The following is a 20,583-nucleotide window of genomic DNA, read 5'->3' as shown; positions in this document are numbered from 1 at the left end:
CAAATCTACAGTTTTTTTTGTAGTTTTATTTGTTTACCAGCTACATTTCCATCACAGAAAGATAATTTTTTTTGGTAATGTGTTGGTAAATGCAATTTTAGTTTTTATGTTGTAACCTTTTTTTTTTACTCGGCCCAAATTCAGCTAAAGTGTTGGGTCAGATCTGATTTCTGGTAAAGGCGTTTGAAATACTCCATAATATAAAGAATGCTGGGCAGACTGCAGACAATGGATGGTTGTCTCCAAAACTAATCTCTTCCTGATAAGACACAGAACCCAGCAGTTGACACATGCAAGCTTGTCTGCATGTTATTGCAGCTCTGTGACTCTGCTACCACAGCAGCGCAGAATACCCAGCAGGCTCTTCAAGCACAGTCACACAAGTACCAGCCCTGCCCTGCAATCAGACCGATCCAGAGAGACACCATAAGGACCAGAGATACTCCAACAGACCAACTGTATTTGCCTTTGAGGTCAAGAGTTAATGTGATGGCCTGTGCTTGAACACAAGAGATTATGGCAGATCAGAAACTGCACAGCTCGGATTGAAGATGTAGTAGCTATGGTTTCTGGGATTAAGACCTTGAAAGGCACTTGAGTTTCCAGCTCCAAATCACAGTCTAGATCAGTCTACTTCTGTGCTGTGAGACGCATGTTTGGGCCTGGGCTGAATTATTTCATGAAAGCATTCATGTGACCAAGCAGTTCTGGTTCAGAAAATACTGTACTGTATTGAGCTCCTACTGCTACAGCTTTCATATTATAATACTTATTATAAGTAACATGTCTGTCATTTGTTGCATCAGGATATTGAGAATAACATTTATTTAACGAGGCAGTTCAACAAAGTCAGTTAATGATCATGAAACAAATTAAGATCTGTAAAATCTTTATGGAGGGCTACAGCATCTTCTGGCTTTTATTGTGAACAACCTCACAGTTTCTTAATTGGTTTGATAAGGTGAATAACTGAATAAAATGTCATAATTATTCTTCTTCCAAAGAAACTTGCTTGGTGTAACAATGACAAGAGGTGTGATCTGAGCAGATGCGTCTTCAGGAGGTGTTGAAAAGGGGCAACAAGATGCTTTGCAATTCAGATGCTCAGAGGCAGCTCACTCCACTACTGTGAGGGTGAGAGAGGAAGACGGGTGCAGCAGAAGAGGAACTGAAAGGAGAAGGTGGAGGCGAGATATGGGAAGAGACTGGATGGAGGTAGGAGGGAGCAGTGGGTGAGGCGGTATGTTATAAGTAGTGCAGCTGGTCTCAAGGAATATGTTAAGACATTATTAAAACACACATCTATTTGATAAAACCCCAAGATTAAGAAAGTAATTAAGAGGTCTAGTTGGAATGAAAATCGTAACGACACTGTGTGCCCATCAAGGCTTCTCGACTGGCCGTTTCCCCCGAGCAGATGCAGGTGATGTCAGCCACATCAACGACTCAAGGACACAGCCCTGTGCAAACGCAACCCGACAACTCAATGGAGTAAAAACTCTTAAGCTTAAGGGAAATGTAGGCACATAACTAAAGAGTTGTAGAACAGTGGCAATGTACAGCAATGCAAATGCATTTCAGAAAAAGCACAGCAATTCTCAAAGTAAAGGGAGAGACACAAAGGCGTTTTGGAATGTTATTTTTGGTCAGTCTGAAGCCAGTCATAGATATAGACAGAATAATACGTTTGAATCACAGTGTTTGGCCCCTATGAGATCAGTGCAGTCTTTGAAACTGTTGGGTTTATATTCCTGGAGAGCCACAGTGTCTTCAGGCTTTTGTTCCAACCCAGCTCCGGATTAATTCTTAGTTGGTGCAATTATTGGATTAACTGGATGAATTCAATACAGATTCCACAGACTGCAAAGGACGTTATACTCCTTAAATGTTAAGCCATCAATTGTTAAAAAAAACTAATTGATAAAATAACTACTAGACTCACAGAGTCCTTGGTGTTCCAGAGGACCATGTGTCCGTTTCTTAGAACAGTCTGCATTGGAGCCCTGAAATGGTGGTTTAATTATCTCAATGTTAAATAAATAGAGCACACTTCTGGGCAGACAATTCATTATTAGTATTAGTTATATTAATATTACTACTGATACTACTACAACAATTATTTAGCACACATTTAGCAAAGTTGACTGACATGGTTTAACAAGCCCTATACATTGTTCTACACAGAACAGATGCTATGGTGATCACTATATCAGTATACAATAACACTATAAGGACTCAAATTAAGGTATAAAAAGCAATTTGAATGGTTCTGGTCCTGGAGAGCCCCAGCAGGTCTTCTAGATCACCCATCGCCCTGGATAAGAGCTTCTGCTAAATGACAAATAATAATTTATAAAGACTACAATCAATCATGTTAATACTGATCAGTTAAGCAATTGTGTAAACGCTCTATTCAACAATTTAGACTATTTGGAATAATCAGATTAATATCTTTAGGCTCTGAAAGACTTAGTTAAACAAGTGAGATGGCTCATTGATCAAAAACAGGTGTTTCCAGTTTGAAGAAAATGAGAACAGAGGTTAAGCTATAAAACCTACAGAATCAGGGCTCTCTGGGAACGAAACATTCATTGCCAGACACAGGGCCTGATTTTCTGCATGTTGAAGTGATTTACACATGAGTTATTGTAACATAAAAGTTCTCTACTCACAAATTGGTTGGACAAATCTTAATATGAAACTCTTAAAGATTGTAAGAAATTGTATTAAAATCACAAGTCTTATTCGAGAGTAAAACCTCTTCCGAATTTGGGGAAAATTAGCCCCACATTGTACACATCCAGGGAAAGATACAACATTGCTACTAAAACTGTGTGACCCCCTCTTAACAGGTTCAATAGGCCTACAGTGACGGAGAAACAAATTAAGGTAGGGTAACCTGAATGGCAAAGAGCTCCAGTTTCTGGGCTGGGCTGACCCAAGATCTGAATTAGTTGTGCTTACAACCCAGTTAACACAATGTCTTATCCAAGAAAAAAAGAAAAAAAATAGTAAATCCCAGCATAACTTAAGATGATACATCTGTCAAGGGGATAAGGGGAGAGCTTCATTAAGGCAAAGTAATCTTACGTTTAGACATATGTATTAGTATTAACTTCTCAAAAATCTTTTAGCTGGGGTTGTGCTCATGGTAGAAATCTAAATTTAAATCTAGGTAAGTTTAGTTCACAATCACTCAATTCTTCAAATTAAGGTAATAAATCAAACCAAGGCAATTATGTTAATGTTAATTCTAATCAGGAAATATTTACTATTTATTTCAGATGGCTTGTCAGATGGAAAATCATTACCTTCACAGTACAAATTTTGCCTATTTTCCTAAAATAAGTCAATTACAGTTTAATGTATTATTTTTACAGTGTAATTTATAGAAAACAACTGGATTTTACTCTTGTACATCTTCCCTAAGCATGTAGACTTAAAAGCCAGTAATTTCTGCCAAAACAAGGCAGATTCTACCACCCCCACCTACATGCACAAAAGCACTGAAAGTCTACAGCATCTTCAAGGCTTGCAATGAACCAGTTGATTCTGTTCCAAAATGACATGTGGATTCTTTCCAGGAGAGATTAGTTTCATTTCAGATAAAAAACAGATAACACGACCAGGTAAATAGCTGTAATCCAAACCCTCAACAGCATTCACTCGAAGTGAAACAGAATAGCATATCGGGACATATGTTTGCGGTTATTTATGAAAGCCATTGAGATCTCAAGAACCAAGGGCATAGAAGTCAGGTTAACCTCCCATGTAGAAAAAGAGCAAAACTAAAATCAAATTGAACACGTACTGTGATAAAAATATTTTATAGTTAGATTAATTCAAAGTCAAAGTTTTTGAGGGGAGGGGAAAAAACAATGAGAACTGCAGATGCGTATCAAGTGTTGGCCAATCCAAACAGCTATTGTAAATCCTGTGGATGAATGGGCTTTGGTACTGGTACAAATGGGACCATTGGGAACATGTCATCGACTCTCATATTACCCTCTTCAAAACAGAACAAACCTCTACTCTGTCCTTCCACACCTGCAAGTCACCGTGGGTGCAAAAGGGGGTCACATTTAACTGCCCTCTGGTGTGTGCGATTGTTGTCTATGGGAACAAGATCATCATAAATGAATAAATCGCTCATTGTAGCATTTTTGCTGAAGCTTCGCGATTAAAGCATCCACTACACAATACAGTTTATACACAATTTCATACTAAACAAACACTCATACCGTGTCAACTTTAGTTGCAGTTTTTAAACATAGGAAACAAAATTTGTATACAATCCAATATTTTTGGGTATCAAAGGGTCTACAGCAGGGCTTTCTGTAGTTGTTAATGGCAACACGTCATGTCTCGGTGGTGCACTTTTTACAATGCAGTAACACGAATAGGCCAGTGCCCTATTATTACACTGGCTTTGTGAAATACAAATTAATCCAGTGCATAGTTTTGACATACATTATTTTTGCAGGATAAAGCTGCATGCCATATCTCTGAGCTTTAGAGTCTGGAAACAATTGCCATTAGAAGAACACGGGCCAAGGCCGAGAAATTCAGCACCGACTGATGGATTTCTCCGGTACCAGGATGAGCACAGTGCTCCAGAGACCGCCAGACCAAACCGCCTTCATTAAAAGCGAGAGCAAATATCCTTCTCACTAATTAAATATTTGTATTTAAAAGGGGAAAAATATGCAACTCTTAAATCCCAATTAAGGCGCAGATTTCTATCAAGGTCCTGCTCATGTGCACTATAATTATTTTACTTAAAGATTTAAATCAAGAATATATTTTAAAATGAAATAAGCATTGCCATCAGCCCTTCGTACTTGATGTAATCTAGGTATCAAAGGCTCTAGGAAATAATGTTATAAGGTCCTTTCTACTGATTGTGGCGGACGTTCCAGACAACAGAATTAAATGTATTAACCGGTGTCAAGCTTTCAATGAGGGGAGACAAAAATAAATTAAAAACCATTCCTTCGAGGCACTTTACTAGACAGACTGCAGCTATTTTTTCAGCTCTTAACATCTTATGCACTTCTGTGACCTTCTGCCACTGTTCACTTCCCAGTCTTTTAACACAGTCCTATTATATTCATTTTGCAATGGTGTGCCATGCATAGTGAAATGACCAAACACCTGAGCACATGGGAACAGTGTTGTGAGAAAAGGGTATATGGAGGGAATACCAGCACAACCAAGGTGCTCTGAGCTAATAAAACACATTACAGGGCTGTACTCTTGAAGCCTATAAAGCACGACAAAGAGTGAGTAAGGCAAGTCCCTAGTCTGTTTTTGTACTAACCCGATGGCCATCCTAAAATGGTTCATATAAAAACAAACAATATAATAAGGAATAGCTTTGCGTTTTAATGTCAATTTGAGATTAAGATTCCATAATTTTCACAAATGCATTCTGGAATGTAATTGTTAACCCCATTCATGCAAGTAATCGTGCACCTATCATGTGCCAGACTATGGAAACGTGCGTGTAGACAATCACTAATGACAAAGCCCTTTTAGAAAAAAGTACAGATCTGCGCATTTTCCTAGCGTTTTGTTTGCACCAAGGTTAAAATACCGATAGATGATAAATAAAGTACATTATTATTCTAATCTCACCCAATGTTGCCTCCACACTAGAGCACAAGGTAGGTCATATCCTGACATATTCGGTACCACAAGGGAAAGTACTCATCGATAGTCTGACAAACGGTAACTGGTTACATGTATAAACAGTTTTGAATTGGCCTGCAGAATGCAAATTATGGAAAACAGTCACATCATTCAATAATTTGGGGAGCCCAACAAGCAAGCCAAGCTATTTATTATATATTGCATGGATGGGTTTAAATTAACCCATATTGAAATCTAAAGTCCTGCTGCCAGCAGAAAGCAAATGCACATTGATAAACTGCCCAATATTCCAACCAAGCCCATCTTGCATTGTACTTTTCCTCCACCCAATCTACAGAGCTCCATTAAAAAACAGATATTAAGATGGGACCAAAAAAAAAAAAAAAAAAAAAACACTGGGTAAAAATACATGCCTGAATGACACGTGAAAATTGATAAGATTGTTAAAACAAACTCAACGACTTCTGTAAAAAAAACATGTTTTTTTCATACAAATATATGTAACCAAACACACAACATAATGGGAAATGGGGTGAATCGCAGACAATGTATCCTACATTTAACTAATTAAGCCTCACTCTATAAACATATAGTCATACACTGACTGGAATGCACACTCCTAGACAAACCGTGAAATTCAGTGTGCTACAGGGCCACTCAGACACTCCGTATTCTCACAACTCTGCCACGAATGTAATAGAGCACTTATTAAACACCAAAAGCTTCCACTGTTTAAAAAAAAGTTTTTAAAAAGATCAAATGCACCTTCAGTTAGTAAACTCCAGCATTTAACAAGAAATGATGGATGGTGGGATAATCATCTTAAAATAAGTCATGTTTGGCAAAATGCAATCTTTAATCTGCTCCTTCCCCCACTTAATTTAGATAAAATATTCTCATTTGATGACCATCACATCAACCTCTCCAGATAAGATTTCTGCTAGTAATAATAATATAGTTACTGACCCAATTATTTCCAATAAGGTGATCATTCAAGGGAAGATTCTAACATTTCTAATATCTGGCAATATTTTATTTCAGTTTTGCTCTTTTGGATGAAAAATCATGCTACCTTAAAAATAGGAATAATTCTCCAGCCAAAAAAAGTGAAAGATATGAGGGCCACCAAATAGCACATTAACAGTAGCGGAGCCTCATTGTGGACACATATCATACAGTTAGGCTGATGTTCACATCAGGCGCTGAAGAAAAATTTGTGCAAGACCTATAAATTTGCAGGGAGCGATTCTCATTTAATATGACACAAAACATACACTAAATATTACTTACCTCCTCTACAGACACTGGCAGGATCACCCGACTGTAGGGAAGAGGGGAAAAAAAGCATTACAATCCTGATCTCCCAAAGGCATCAATAAAGCAGATCTCAACAGAATTTACGAGGCATCGATCTAATAAAATCCTGAGAAACGCAAATTCAGTGTAGACAAGGTTTACAAACTTGCCTTTTTTTTTTTTTTTTTTTTAAATCTCAGACACACCTTTGGGAGATAAAAGCTTTCAAGATTCAGGTCTCGAGCCAAAGATGGATGTTAAACCGCAAGCAAAAGCCAAATTACAGAGCTATACCTACTTCTTGCATCACAGCTGAATTGTTCAATTGTTTTAATTCATTGTTAATGTTTCACTCATTAAAAACAAAGATAGGAGAAAAGTGTATGGACCAATACAAAACTGTTCATTTCAATACTGTACTGTAATTGCCACAAAGTAATTGTAGGGAAGTTCTGTAGTATGGCTACAAGTCTTGCTTATAAATATGCACAGTTACACTTTGTCTGGACTAGCGGGACACTGGGAGGTAACGGTCGACTGTCTGGATAGGTGGCGACCCCTAAATGGAAAGGCAGCATCTCCCAGCTGGGGGCAAGGTAAGGGATCTGGAGCACTTATTACAACAGGCAGTTGAATTACTATTGTGACCAGTTCCTGCCAATCTGTGACTAGAGAGGAGATTTAATTAGAAACTCGTATCCTTTCAGGTTTCTTCCATGCCGTGTCCATAGCTAGTCAACAGGGCAAAGGCTCGGTCCTGTTTGCAAGCAGAGGATACTGGAAATAATAAGCACTGGGCATCGTAATGTGCTTTCATGGATCAGGCTGATGGGCACACACTGTATTGCCTCCCTGATCTCTGGGTGTCCTTGGAATTGAACACTCAGGCTGCAATAACCTGCTCATACTGCAGCTGCTGCACAGAGAGGCCATGCCAAACCAGCACAGGCTTCCAGAGGCGACACTGCGTTCTGACAGCATCACGATGACAACTGCACAGATCATGTGTTGCACCGCTTGCCAATGGTGCAACACATAAATGCGCGCGCACACACACACACACACACACACACACACACACACACACACACACTAGACATGAGATGCAAATATTAAACTTACAAAAGGCTTATTTACAATAAGGACACGCTTGTTATCTGACATGATATACATCAAGAAAATGACATGATCTGCATCATCTACATATTATGTATGGGACATTTTTGAAATGTAAGATTAGAGAAATTAGTTTCTGTAAGTGGGTGTTCAAGTGAATGCCACAGGGAAGTTCTTTGTTAGGTCGTTATTGTACTTTTCATGTTCAGTACTTCTCTCTCTGTATGGTAAGATGGGAGGAACGTTTACCGAAAATGGCTATGTGAAGTTCCCCCCCGGCCCGTCACAATGATGAATTATAGATCATTTGTTTGTGCTGTTGAAGCGAACGTTTAAGCTTACACATATATTGCCAAATGTTTAGGGGGAGTGACGTCACTCAAAAAAACTAAACGTTATAGCTTTAACTGTAACAGCATATGTTTCTTTCAACGGCACAAACAAATGTATAATTCATAGTCTGCAGCTCCTACTTCAAGGAACCTATTTAAATAACAATATTAACTCCATGTTGTGAATCAATATATCGAGCTGTCCCAGTGTAATACTTGAAACTTCACCTTCTTGAAATAAAAACAAATGTACATCTGTTTTATTGCTTTGCTTTACTGAATCAGTTCAAATAAGCATTCATAAAACGAAATGCAGTGTACACAGAGTACAGCTGACAGAGAACACAGTTTTCCCTCAAACGAACCTTGTCCAAACAGATGTAAGATATCACCCTTCTACAGACGTGCTGCCAGTTAAGATCACCGTTAAAAACAGAATCAGCTTCAAACCAACGAGTTCATATTAATATACACTGCAAGCGCTTCCATGTATGAACGGAAGCAGACGCAAACTATGTAAGGGCGCACATCTGCACCGATGAGCCAAATATATTACAAGAAAAGTGCAGAACTGTGGAAATCTGGGCAACAAGAAGGTGCCCAAAGTGTGACTACTACTAATTTCAGAAATTTTAATTTGCACTTCTTAAGGTATCCATAAAAATGTCTAGGAGAAAGCGAGGGAAATGGTTTTACCAAGTTGGTTAATGGAAAAACTTTAAGTTAGGCCACTCCGCCTGCTACCAGAGAAATGACTCCTCAAACGTGGACTCCACGGGAGCACCTGTATCTGGCACACCTCCAGCAGCTGACATCATACAGAGCAGCCTGCCACTGCACACACCCTGCCTGTCTGCCCACACTGAATGGAAGCGGACATCCTGAAAGCCAATGCACAGACTGGATAAACAACAAAAACCTGTTTGTGATCGGAACAATGTAAAGAAATATCAGTATATACTGAAAAAAAATCTACATATAATGTACAAAAATCTTTAATCTTTAAACAAACCTCAACCTAAACCACTCTACAAACTGTGCATCCCTAATTTTAAACCATTTTCCAACTGCAACTGTCTGTGACATGGGAATATTCCAAAACCAAATCTGGAAACCATGGAAACTATTAGTAATGCAAGCAAAATAAACACAAACATCTCCTAGACTGCACTAGCTGGCTGCTTCATTTTCATTAGAGCTCAGGGTTTAGAAAGCTTTGATTGAATACAAGTTCAAATACTGGACTCAAAGGTGTAATGTATAAACCAGCAATTACAATAATTATGAGAGCTGTAATCATATCTGGTTTACACTAATAACATTTTAAGGAACATTGTAGCATTTGACGGATATTCCCACATTTGTGTAGAACCAATCACAACTGTGGAAAACAATTGAACAAATATGAACTGACTGTCCGTTAATTCACACAGCTCAGCGTTTTGTTTCTAAATTAGAAAACGCGAAACCCTCCGAGGTATTATATGCTGTCCCTAACTCTGCTAAATCGTCTGGTCGGTACTGCCAGCGCTGACTTTCTCTCCCTCTCTTTCTCCCAGCCTGCTGTATAAAAGGTAATTTATAACCCAATCCATTCCTATTCTTACAGGATCTAAATATTTTATTAATACATTTATTACTGTAATGTGACACCCAGTGTGCCTGCTGCATCAGCACGGCCTCCGTGACAAGGTCCTGTTTAATATGTGCTGCTAAGGTAATAGGAACTGTGCGCACAATGGGGGTGGTGAGATTAAAACACTGGAGGAGTCATTCTTTGTCAATTTCAGTTCCCAGAGATAAGTTTAAAGGCATATTACCAGTGGCCCTTAAAAGATTCACCGTCAAGGCTTGAATTTTTCTCTTGACGCAGTGCCAGATCAACACAGTGCATCACGAAGGGTTCATAATAAATACAATACTGAATGGCTCTGCTTACTTATCAGGATCCCCAGATGCGTAGGATTAGATCCATTTCCAAACATCTGCATTCTGGAATATGTTGGAATTCCAGCAATTTATAAAGTAAAATGGGCGCCCATTAAATTTGCAGGCTATCGAAGCTGGCTATCCTGAAGGAACCCAAAGCATCACAGGAAGTGACCTTGTGACCTCTAGTACAAACATAATGTTATAGATTAAAATAGGTGTTGGAATTTCTTCAACTTGAAGATATGTTTTCCTAAAGGGTTAGAATGGCGGAGTCTGTGCTAGAGGTCACAAGGTCATGGTCTATGATGCATTCACTACTACGTCATGTGGAGATCCAGACAAAATGGTTATTTTAAAATTACACCGATAGGTTTACACGAACCCTTGAAGAGTTTATTCCTACTGTCTCAGCAGCTGCTCAATGATATATTCAGAAGCATTTCTCCCAGTCTCCCATTTCTCCTTCAGCAAAACAACTAAAAGGATGAATATGCTACTGCAGAACAATGAACAAAAGGATGAAAGGCATTCCCTTGTTTGCTTGCTTCCTTATATTCTTAAAGGACAAGATCAGCCTTCATACAGATTGTTAGAGGATAAATCATGACCCATTCAACACAGTTATGAGTTGACTTAAACACTGCACTGGTGCTTTTCCAAGCAGGTTGCCATATTGCGACGTCAGCATTGCAAGAGCAATCTGGATGACAGGAGAGCTCTGAGGCAAATCTGTGCCTGAAAAATAGACTGGTCTATGGAACACAGTTGTTGTGATTCAGCCCAAGGCATTTAAATTTACTACTTAAAGCTGGGCATGTAGGACAGAGACTCGCTTGAAAATGCAGCTCATGTCCTAAAATTCAATTTCATTCCATCTGAAAATCGTAGTTCCTCGATTCAGCTTTTCGAAACCAAACGGCATCCGTACAAAGTGCTTCAGAGCGCACCCACTTCACAAGCTTTCCCTGATGGGAGGCAGTCGAAGTGTTACTTGTCATCAACTGCGGAGGAATCTGGGTCAGCCAGGAGGATGGTGACCCACTCACCTGTCTGTAATAGCATTGGACTAAATGAGATTAAAAAGTGCGAGCCTGCCAGGTCACAGACGCGGCTCATTATCCCATTGGTTCGACTGGCGTTCGGCAAAGGGAAAGGAAAGTGATACCAAATTAAATACAGAAGGAAGCAATTGTTCAGGGCAAGCTGGAGGAATTGCGGGGCAGCCAAACAGCCAAGATGGAGTCCAAGGCAGCAAGCCGATATCACAGTCAACTGCAAACACCACCTGCTGCAGCCACTGAAAAGGCAGTTTTCAGAGTAAAAAATAAATTATACCGCATCAACAGGCAACATCTTGAAGTCTACTGTATTGTGCCTCGAGTGGATCAAATATTCTACATCTTAAAGGTGTTGAAAACTGGAACTTTTCATTCTGGCAATATGTTCTCTCTCTCAACATATCTTTAGAACTGTGTGATAAATGCAGGGGTGGAAATAAGACTTCAATTGCAGAAGAGCTTGAGGCTCTTGTATTAATGAAGCAGTAAAGCCAATATCTTAGTTGAATAAGTTCATTTTAAGTTATTCACCAGCCATCTTTATTCAAGGTGATTGACACGGTTTTTCACGAACATGCACTGCTCTACATACATGTTATAATACAAGACTAACAACATCATCAATATTCTTTTACACTTTACAGAGACGCAGAAAATGAAGGTGTGAGGTGTGATCTAAATGGAGGTGTTGAAAGGGAAACCCCACGCAGTTCTGACGCTCAAGGGCAGCTCGCTCCGCTACTGTGGGGCAAGAGAGGAGGTATCCAGACTATTTAGACACTTACTGGAGTAGTGTATGAAATTGCATGGGGGGGTTGGACTCAAACATCGCCTTTCCTGTGTCTGTGTGAATAGCCAGGTTGTCATTCCTTCAGCCAAGCGATATCTAATGTCTAAACACATTATTGCAGTCCATCCATCAAAGTCTTATTAGGACTCGGACAAAGCTCCTAAATTACATTATATACTAGAGGCTCACACTTAGGTGTAAAGGGGCTACAATTGTTCAACCATGGCCTGTCTCCACTTCTACAGTGCGCATGTCATAAGCACCAGTGATGCACCAACAAACATTTGCAAATGTACCCAGTGGTGTGCCAGTGTACCCGTGTGTGCCGTTCTCGGTCTACACACAGTTGCAGCGGCCGCACGGTGTAAACCTCCTGGCTCAACTTGCTGTGTCCTTGGGGTATCATTAGATACACTCGCCTGGCATTCTGTTACCGTGTAAAGCACTAGGCAGGGAAAACGGCCCAATTAGCTGGTGATCGAGAGACAATAAATCAAGCTACCCTAAGCCAGCTCCACGTCCTCATGCCCACATCACACACAGCCTGCTCCCTAATCAGCAGCAGAAAAAGCCATGCAGATCCTGTGGTCTGTACCTTCAAACCCTCAGTTATAAATACCCCCGAAACCCAAGAGAAACACTGCCAGTGGCCGCTTTTACTTATCAGACATATCCAGTGACAGGTCTCATGAAGTTATAATGAGTTAAAAAAAAAAAAAAAGCCACACACAAAAAAACAACCGCTGCCAGATATGCTCAGAAAAGGCAGATAAAGGTAATATGCACACATAAAGCAAGAAAAGAGAAGTCAAAGTATTGTATATCTGTAATAGGGAGGGGCATAGTGGCAGTATTGTTGTGGATACGGGCATTTTGTATCCATTACGAAACTCTCCTCAGGGGAGGCAACAAATAAATAGTGCGGATTATCTCTAATGTTTTGTTTGACTCACAGTAAGGCCTTGACAAGTAGAGATTGGCATGCTGTTTAATTACTGTTTTGAAGCAGGCATCCACTGAAACATTTAAATCAGCTGGTCACATTCAACCTTTCAAGTGTGTGGTTTTCACTGTTAAAACAAAAGACTTAAGTTAATGCTCACTCTACATTTTTAATAAAACAGCACAAGAAAAGTGACTGAAAATAACAAACCAAGAGTCAGGGGTTGGTGTCCTTTACATTCCCCACTGCATTGCAAAACTATAATGTACCAATACTATAAAGAAAGAAACCATTATCCAAATGTCTGAATGTCATGTTTTTCATTTTTTATTTCAATTGAATCCAAATACTTTCACAGTTTGCTTTGAAGGCTGGAAGTCCTGCAGCAGCTGATGAGTGGTGGATGTGGGCAGACCACTCCCTCTGTATGGAAGTGTTAACTCTGCACCTCCTAGCCTAAACTATGAGGAAACTGAGTCACTCTAAACAAACTGAAGCGGCTCTCTGCGGCTGTTAAAGGAGGCCTGACATATTCAAGCAAAAGAAAATCAACTTCCACCACTGGACCGGCTTTTCTTGTTGCGCAAAGGCCACAAGGCGTGGTAATTAGCCCAATTAACCCGGTTTCCAACACAGGTACAACAAGCAGCAGACAATGGATCCTGGGTGTGTGTAGAAAGTCTCCCAATTATGCTCTGTAGCCTGACTGCCTGGGATGATCTGAAACCCATTTATATGCATGTATATGCTATTGAAACCGGGGGAGCAGGAAAAGATGAACAATCACACACAAAAAAACGCCTTAAACTCGTGTTCATATAATTATCTAATTAATACACCTGAGAGACCTCTAGACTGATCATTGACTTTGCTGGACTCAAATGCGCTTTACCACGTTTGGGTAATAGATACCCGTTAGCAACTGCCCATTCCCAACACAGACCCTTAACTTTGAAAAGAAGCATTTTAATAATCAGCACTAGCATCCCAACATCTGACAGCATTTAAGTAATATGTGCATTTTAATGTGAAAATGAAGTCGGCAGTGATGAATATCTTGTGACAGCAGGCCGGCGCAGACGCGGCTACCACCAATGGGATGGGTGCGATTGCGCAGATCTGCGCAGACAGAACGCGACCCTGTGTCCATCGGTTCGAAACGAGCGCTCTGTGCCGGAGCGGAGGCTGGGACAACTGGGCATCATCGCAGACACCATGGTTTCACTGTTATTGGATCACCTGCGATTATAACGACGGCACTGAAGAGCAGGAAGGCTCTATACCGCGATAAATAATGTGCAGGTGGGCAGGTGGCTGTGGATGAGTTAGGACCCCTCCCTCCCTGCTCTAGCTCTCCCTTTGAAGTTACACATACGGCTGCGGGACACTTGGGAGGATGCTTCATGCTTAACATGGGTCTTCTCTCGCATGCCAGTACCATTGCACAGTGTATTAATAAACCCCAATACAGCATAAGAGTTCCTCCTCAAAGCTCATTTCTCAGCGTGTATATGAGTGTGTCCCACCCCCACGTACACGACAGCTGGACCGGTTATAGGTGAGGACATGTCTGTGCATTAGCCTATTGCATCAACAGAACTACGAACCACGTTTGATAAAGCACACTACAATACATGGAAAACAAATGGCATTGGACACAATATAACCGTTTCAACCAGGCAAACAGAAGCTGGACTACTTCCACGTCCATCCAGCGCAGTCTGCCATAAAACAGTCACCTGGAACAGGGTGGGGGAGTCGTTTTAGGTCCAATGTCCTGCTGTACGGAGCACCATTAATAGCTCGTTAATCGTTATATCACTCAGGTAAACATCTGCCCGAGCGACGGCGGCGCGATTTACTCATTTTCCCACCGACAACACGGTTTGTTAGCAAGATCAGGTTTAATCCCCCCCCCCAGTCCGCCTCATAAAAGTATTACATAAGAAACAGAACTGCGACGTCACCAGAGACGCAATTACATAAAATCAATACTAATATCAATAGAGGTGTTTATTGAAGGGGGTAGCGATGGCATAATGCGCGGCTCAATGGATACGGACTCCCTCGTCCTGAGCGGAACAGCCTGGTTAGATCTGGTTACTTTGCAATAAAACCGCAACTACTTACCAAGCAGCCCGCACGACAGTCACCTTGGACCCGCAGCCCCGCACAAGAGCCTCGCACGGCGCCTTGTGCGTCAACAAACTGCATTTCTTATAAAGGGGGTTTATTTTTCCTTTACAGCAAATTGGAAATTGGAGAGACACATCCATGCACTCATCCATTCATTCATTCATTCATTCATTCATTCATTCATTCCCTTTCACCTTCACCGCCGCGACCATAACAAGCGCATCAGTCCGGCCGGAGTCACGCAAGAGCCTCGGCGTGCGGGGAAGCAGCGCTCACTGCTGCGTGTTAATATTACTGCGATCCCCGTCATTTCCTTTTGCTCGGACAGGACCCCCGTCCCAGCCCTTCAGCCACCCGGCGGTAAAGAGGCGATTTCTCCTCCAGTCCTCGATACTCACAACTCTTTGATCAGCATCGTCGCGGTCTCTGTGTCCGTCCCTCTGTCCCTCTGTCCGTCAGTCTGTTAAGGGATCAATACAGCGCACAGCAGCTCCCAGCCGGCAGATGTCGAGTCCCCCTGTGTCACTGGCTCGGTTGCTCCCTCTCTCTCTCTCATCCTCTGCTTTCCTCTTCCTTCACTTCCTGATCGAGACGGGGGGGGGCGTCGCCGGTGACGTCACGGGCTCAGGCTTGCGGGTGGTCGCCGTGGCAACGCGCGTCGGCGGGGTCTGGTGTCGTAACGCCGTGACGTCATGATGTCATAAGCTCTCGGCTTCCCGCCCCGCAGACTCGCCTCGTCTGTTGAGTCACAATGATCGGTCTCTTAATATAGCGCCCTTCTCTTTCATCTGCCCATCTCTCTCCAAAACCCACATGATCTCAGGCCACTCGCCCTCCCTGTTCTCCCAGGATGTGGCAGGACTATCCATTCTCCAAGACATGGGAGCTGATTTGGACTTGAACATGTTCGTTAACTTCTTGGCGTTTGTGCCGAAGTAGAAGAAATTCAGAGGAAGAACATAAAAACATAAGGAAGTTTACAGGTGAGAGGAAGCCATTCAACCCATCATGCTCGATTGGTGTCCATTCATAACTAGTAGCCATTAATTAAGTGGCATTTAGCTTGAGTTTATTTGTGTGCTCTTAAACAATACATCATATTTATTCAAGTGATTTTTGGAGGTATTTTGACACCATTTTAAGTGGGAAGATAAGCTGTCAGTGTGTGAGAATGACAGAAAACAACAGAAGATGAATAGTACTGACCAGGTTTTTTTAGATGACAAAATATTATTAAGTTATTTAGCTGACCCCTTAATCCAGTGTTAAACAAACACTAACATACTAACTAACATGTCTCACATACACCCATTATTACAAGGGCATCATCACTATTAAAATGAATCTACACATTGCAGTGAATAAAATGAAGATATTAAAAAAGTGTCAATTGAACAGTGACAAGGGGATTTATATTTATAGACCCATTTGAACCACATGATGTTTTAAAAGGTGTGTGGTTTGGTGTGGTGTTTGGGATCATTCAAATCACAAAATGCCCAACTGTATCTTATAAATTACTCTCTCTCTCGCCCCCCGCCACACACACACCTCCTGTTCGACTGCGAACTTTGACCCACAGCGAAATGCAAATAACCAAGTAGTACCTTGTCGTGTTTCGATTAACAAACAGTAAAGAAGTGGCTTCCAACCAAAAAGAAAGTGTGAGAGGTTTCACAATTTGTGGGAAAGTCAAAGTTCTACTGTCCTCTTCTCTCTCTTTACTCTTTCCTTAGCGTAGATTGGAAGCATTTGTTTTCATCATGTATTTAAACACAAAAAAATAAATAGTAGTAGTTCAGAATCAAAGAAAGCCTTTTGGGTCACTGTTGTCCATTAGCAGAGTCCTGCTCGGATTACTGGCAGGCGTAAGGAAAGGAAAGTCTGAAACTGGGGAAATTGCACAACTCGTCTTCCCAGATATACTTGACCGGTGGCCTGAGTCAGAGAAAGTGGAGACAGACCTGCTTCTTAGGGCGAGGCGAATCAAACGCAGGGAAGGAACCTTGGAAAGAGCAGCCATGTGTGAGAACGCCAGTGTTGCCCTGTCCGGTAATGAGCAACGGCCATTGTTAACTTTGGAGGGTGGGGCTGGACAGATAAACAACACATACATGGACAGGTATTGGTATTGATTGGTCTTGTTGAGCCCAGTGCACTTATACAGTGTGCTCTGTGTTATTATACTCTACAGCACATCACATTGAATTGGAATCATATTCCAGTCATATTTTAGTCTTTAATCCACATATTTATTTTAGATAAATGCCACCTCATATTTTTGTCTTTTCGTCTATGCCAATCCATCTTTTTGAAGCTATAGCTCCTTGTTTGAAGACACCAATAAAACCACAATGATGGATTTTCTCTGTGCCCAGAGTTTGACAGCACCAGCCTAAGATAAATATGGCGTTACACCTGACTGCATGTCATACATCAACATATTTTGTAACAGTTTTTCGATATTACTTGAACATGAACATCTGCAATTGCACTGATCAGGGTGTGTGCTCGGACAAACTGAGATCCATACTCATCTCTATTGATGCCAAATGTGAGCAACTGTGATGCAAAAGCATAGACCACTGGATTTTTTGCAAAGCAGGGTGATCTTTATTTACATTCACACACTTACATTTACAAGAACTAAGAAGCTGAAACTGAGGCGCTTTGCCAGTCAAGCCAGGGAGGCAAGCAAAGGTACACACAGAGGGGACTGGGGACACTAGACAACAAATCCACACAGAGGAGCCCCCAGAACAACTCTTTACAATGAGCTGGGCCAGTCCAGTGTTGCCTACTGTCCAAGTACAATTTAGGGGGGATCTCCCATGATCCCCTACGGCTGGGGGCTGCTGGCTCTACCCGTAGAGTTGCGCCATCTGCCAGCATTACAGTACTTTAGGTACTTTAGTACTTCAGAACAGCCTCATTAGCATCAGGAATTATTCAGACTGTTCTTCAGAGCTGAATAAAAGAAAGATTTGGGAGAATATATGTGAAATCTAAGCAGCTTATGGGATTAAGAACTTTCAGATAACTAAGATTACATAAGCATACCCCTCATTTCAAAGGGAATAATACTACAAAAAAGTTAACTTCTTTGTCTTCTGATCCACTGGTGTGCCAACCTAGTTGCTATGAATTGTAATTGAGACTGTTCTCACAGAACTCACAGTATGAAACAATACGTCTTGGGTACGAATAATGAATCTAAGTTGTGTCTCTATGTTTTGTATCACTTGGGCTTTACCCGGATAATGTAATGTGTGCGGTCAGAGCCCCCTGGTCGGATTTGAACCACCATATCAGTGAAACGGCTGAGCGCCCTGCTCCGCACGGCCTTTACCAGCAGAGCGACAAACCGTTACGCCAAAAGACCGGTCCCCTGATGCAGGGAGCTACACGTGTTCAGAGAGGGATTATGTCACTATAATGAGCTCAGACACTATGAGCCTGTTACACTAACACATTTAGTTGTGGCTGTGCTGTGAGAGGTTGTAGTTTGCTTGTAGTTTGATAGACAAATACACAAAAGAAAAACATGTTTCCTCTTACCACACAGTGCTGTTCAGGTTCTGCTGTTGTCATACAGTAACATCTCCTGCACCTTTCGTAGGCCCATGTCTGAAACTTTTTTTACAATTGTGTTTTTGCATGCATATGTACTAAACATTTTCTTGTGAATCATTTGTCTCTTGACTGTAGTTCTCCTGACCTTATAAACATCAGCCTGTATCCACTGCTGGATGAAGTCCGCCCCCAAGATGTTTACACTTGCTTCGATGTACAGCTTCCCTTTTCCTTGTCAAGTTTATAATTTCATCTTCCCATCTTTTTTGTGTTTGACTTCTGGGTCTTTTTCCATCTCTTGTGATCCATTTGACAGCTTCCTTGGTCCATCTTTGATCTGTTCATCCATTTTAACATGGTCACTCTCTCAATGATGTTACAATTTTTTTTGTTCTGGGATCCATTCATTTGTTGTTATTCCAAGCATACATCTTTCCCTTCTTTCTGTCGTGGGCAGTTTCTATAATATCTTTCTTTTAAGTGACCAGGTTTTAAGAGAAGTATTACAAAGATGCAGAGAAAACGAGCTTCCTCTGCACCTAGGTTTTGTTGACTACAAGAAAGCTTTTGATTCAATCTGTACAAACTCAGTCATCAGAGCTCTAAGAAATCAAAACATTGAGGAAACGTATGCAAAATCTCAAAAAGTGCTACATCAACAATCTGACTCCACCATAACACTGACAGGACCAAGATCCGCAAGAGAGTACGTCAAGGAGATGGGTATAGTTATGGTGTGTGTGTGTCATTTTATTATGTTATTTTACAATGTTTCGACAACGTCCCCTGGAGTCTACAAATTTGTGTTGCCACGATGTCATATTATTCTGTCTTCACTACATTTCAATGCTGCTGTGATGTTATTTGCTTCTCTGGGCAGCATGCTGCTGTAGACATCATAGAGAGAGCTACCTTATGTATGCACGCTTGATTGAGTAAATAATTAGATCAGGAAATATTCCACATGTGAGAGAAGACAGCCCTCTAGAGGCGAAGCCCCACATAGCACATGAATATCTTCAGCCTTCGCTCATCTGCTTTTCATTCCAAATGACCTCTCAAGTTATCCCTTTGATTACTTTTCTTCAGTCAGGAAATGCAGCAATCACAGCACTCAGCAGCCTGTGTGTGGTCTGCTTTATTATACTTTTAAAACCTGCAGCTGCCTTATCGACTTTGAAAAGGCTACCAAGGGCTTATTTGCAGACATAGACACTGACAGTCTTTCTAAAGGGGATCTGTGACACCTAGCACTCGATACAGGCGCAATACTGCAGTGTCTGCTGGGTTTTGTTCCAGCTCAGCACTTGGCTCCTAAATTGGTCGCATTAAATGATTACCTGAATGACTTGAAACACTTCGCTCCGGGCTCTGCACTGTGCCGTGGGTCCACGATTCTGAGCAATCAACCCATTTTAAGTTACCGGCTGTTAAACGCAAATGTGAAAGTCTTAAGACAAGCCTCCCCTAGAAAATAATTATTTTAGTTGAATAATTCAAACCAAAACAAAAAGTCTGCCACCCTTAAGAGATTAGTGTAGTGTATAGTGTGTAGTCAAGCGTATAGCTCAATTAAAGGTTTCAACCTGGCCTAAGTAGTTAAGAGGTCAGTTCATATGACTACTAAAGTGCCCTGGGGATCCTATTAACAAACCTTGCATAACCTACTATGCATGGTATATCAGTGGTGGGGAACCCATTATCTTGGAAGAGCTGCAGTGCCTACTGGTTTCCCACAGTACAAGATAACATTCA

At 41.2% G+C, this 20,583-nt stretch overlaps 1 protein-coding gene across 1 annotated transcript in view; it reads right to left on the bottom strand.

Annotated features, from left to right (window-relative positions):
- pitpnab (phosphatidylinositol transfer protein, alpha b) overlaps positions 1-15,838 on the bottom strand; it is a 35,752-nt gene extending 19,914 nt beyond the window's left edge. The window contains exons 1-2 of the mRNA XM_066695142.1: positions 15,654-15,838; positions 6,943-6,973 (exon numbers count right to left, since the gene is read on the bottom strand). Of these exons, the coding sequence (XP_066551239.1) occupies positions 6,943-6,973; positions 15,654-15,670 (48 nt within the window). The 5' untranslated portion in view covers positions 15,671-15,838. The remainder of the gene's footprint in view (positions 1-6,942; positions 6,974-15,653) is intronic.
- Between the last annotated feature and the right edge of the window lie 4,745 nt (positions 15,839-20,583).

This window comes from Amia ocellicauda, chromosome 22, assembly GCF_036373705.1.
Source record: "Amia ocellicauda isolate fAmiCal2 chromosome 22, fAmiCal2.hap1, whole genome shotgun sequence".
Taxonomy (NCBI): domain Eukaryota; kingdom Metazoa; phylum Chordata; class Actinopteri; order Amiiformes; family Amiidae; genus Amia; species Amia ocellicauda.
The sequence above is the reverse complement of the archived record's forward strand: the minus strand, read 5'-3'. Positions and strand labels throughout refer to the sequence as shown.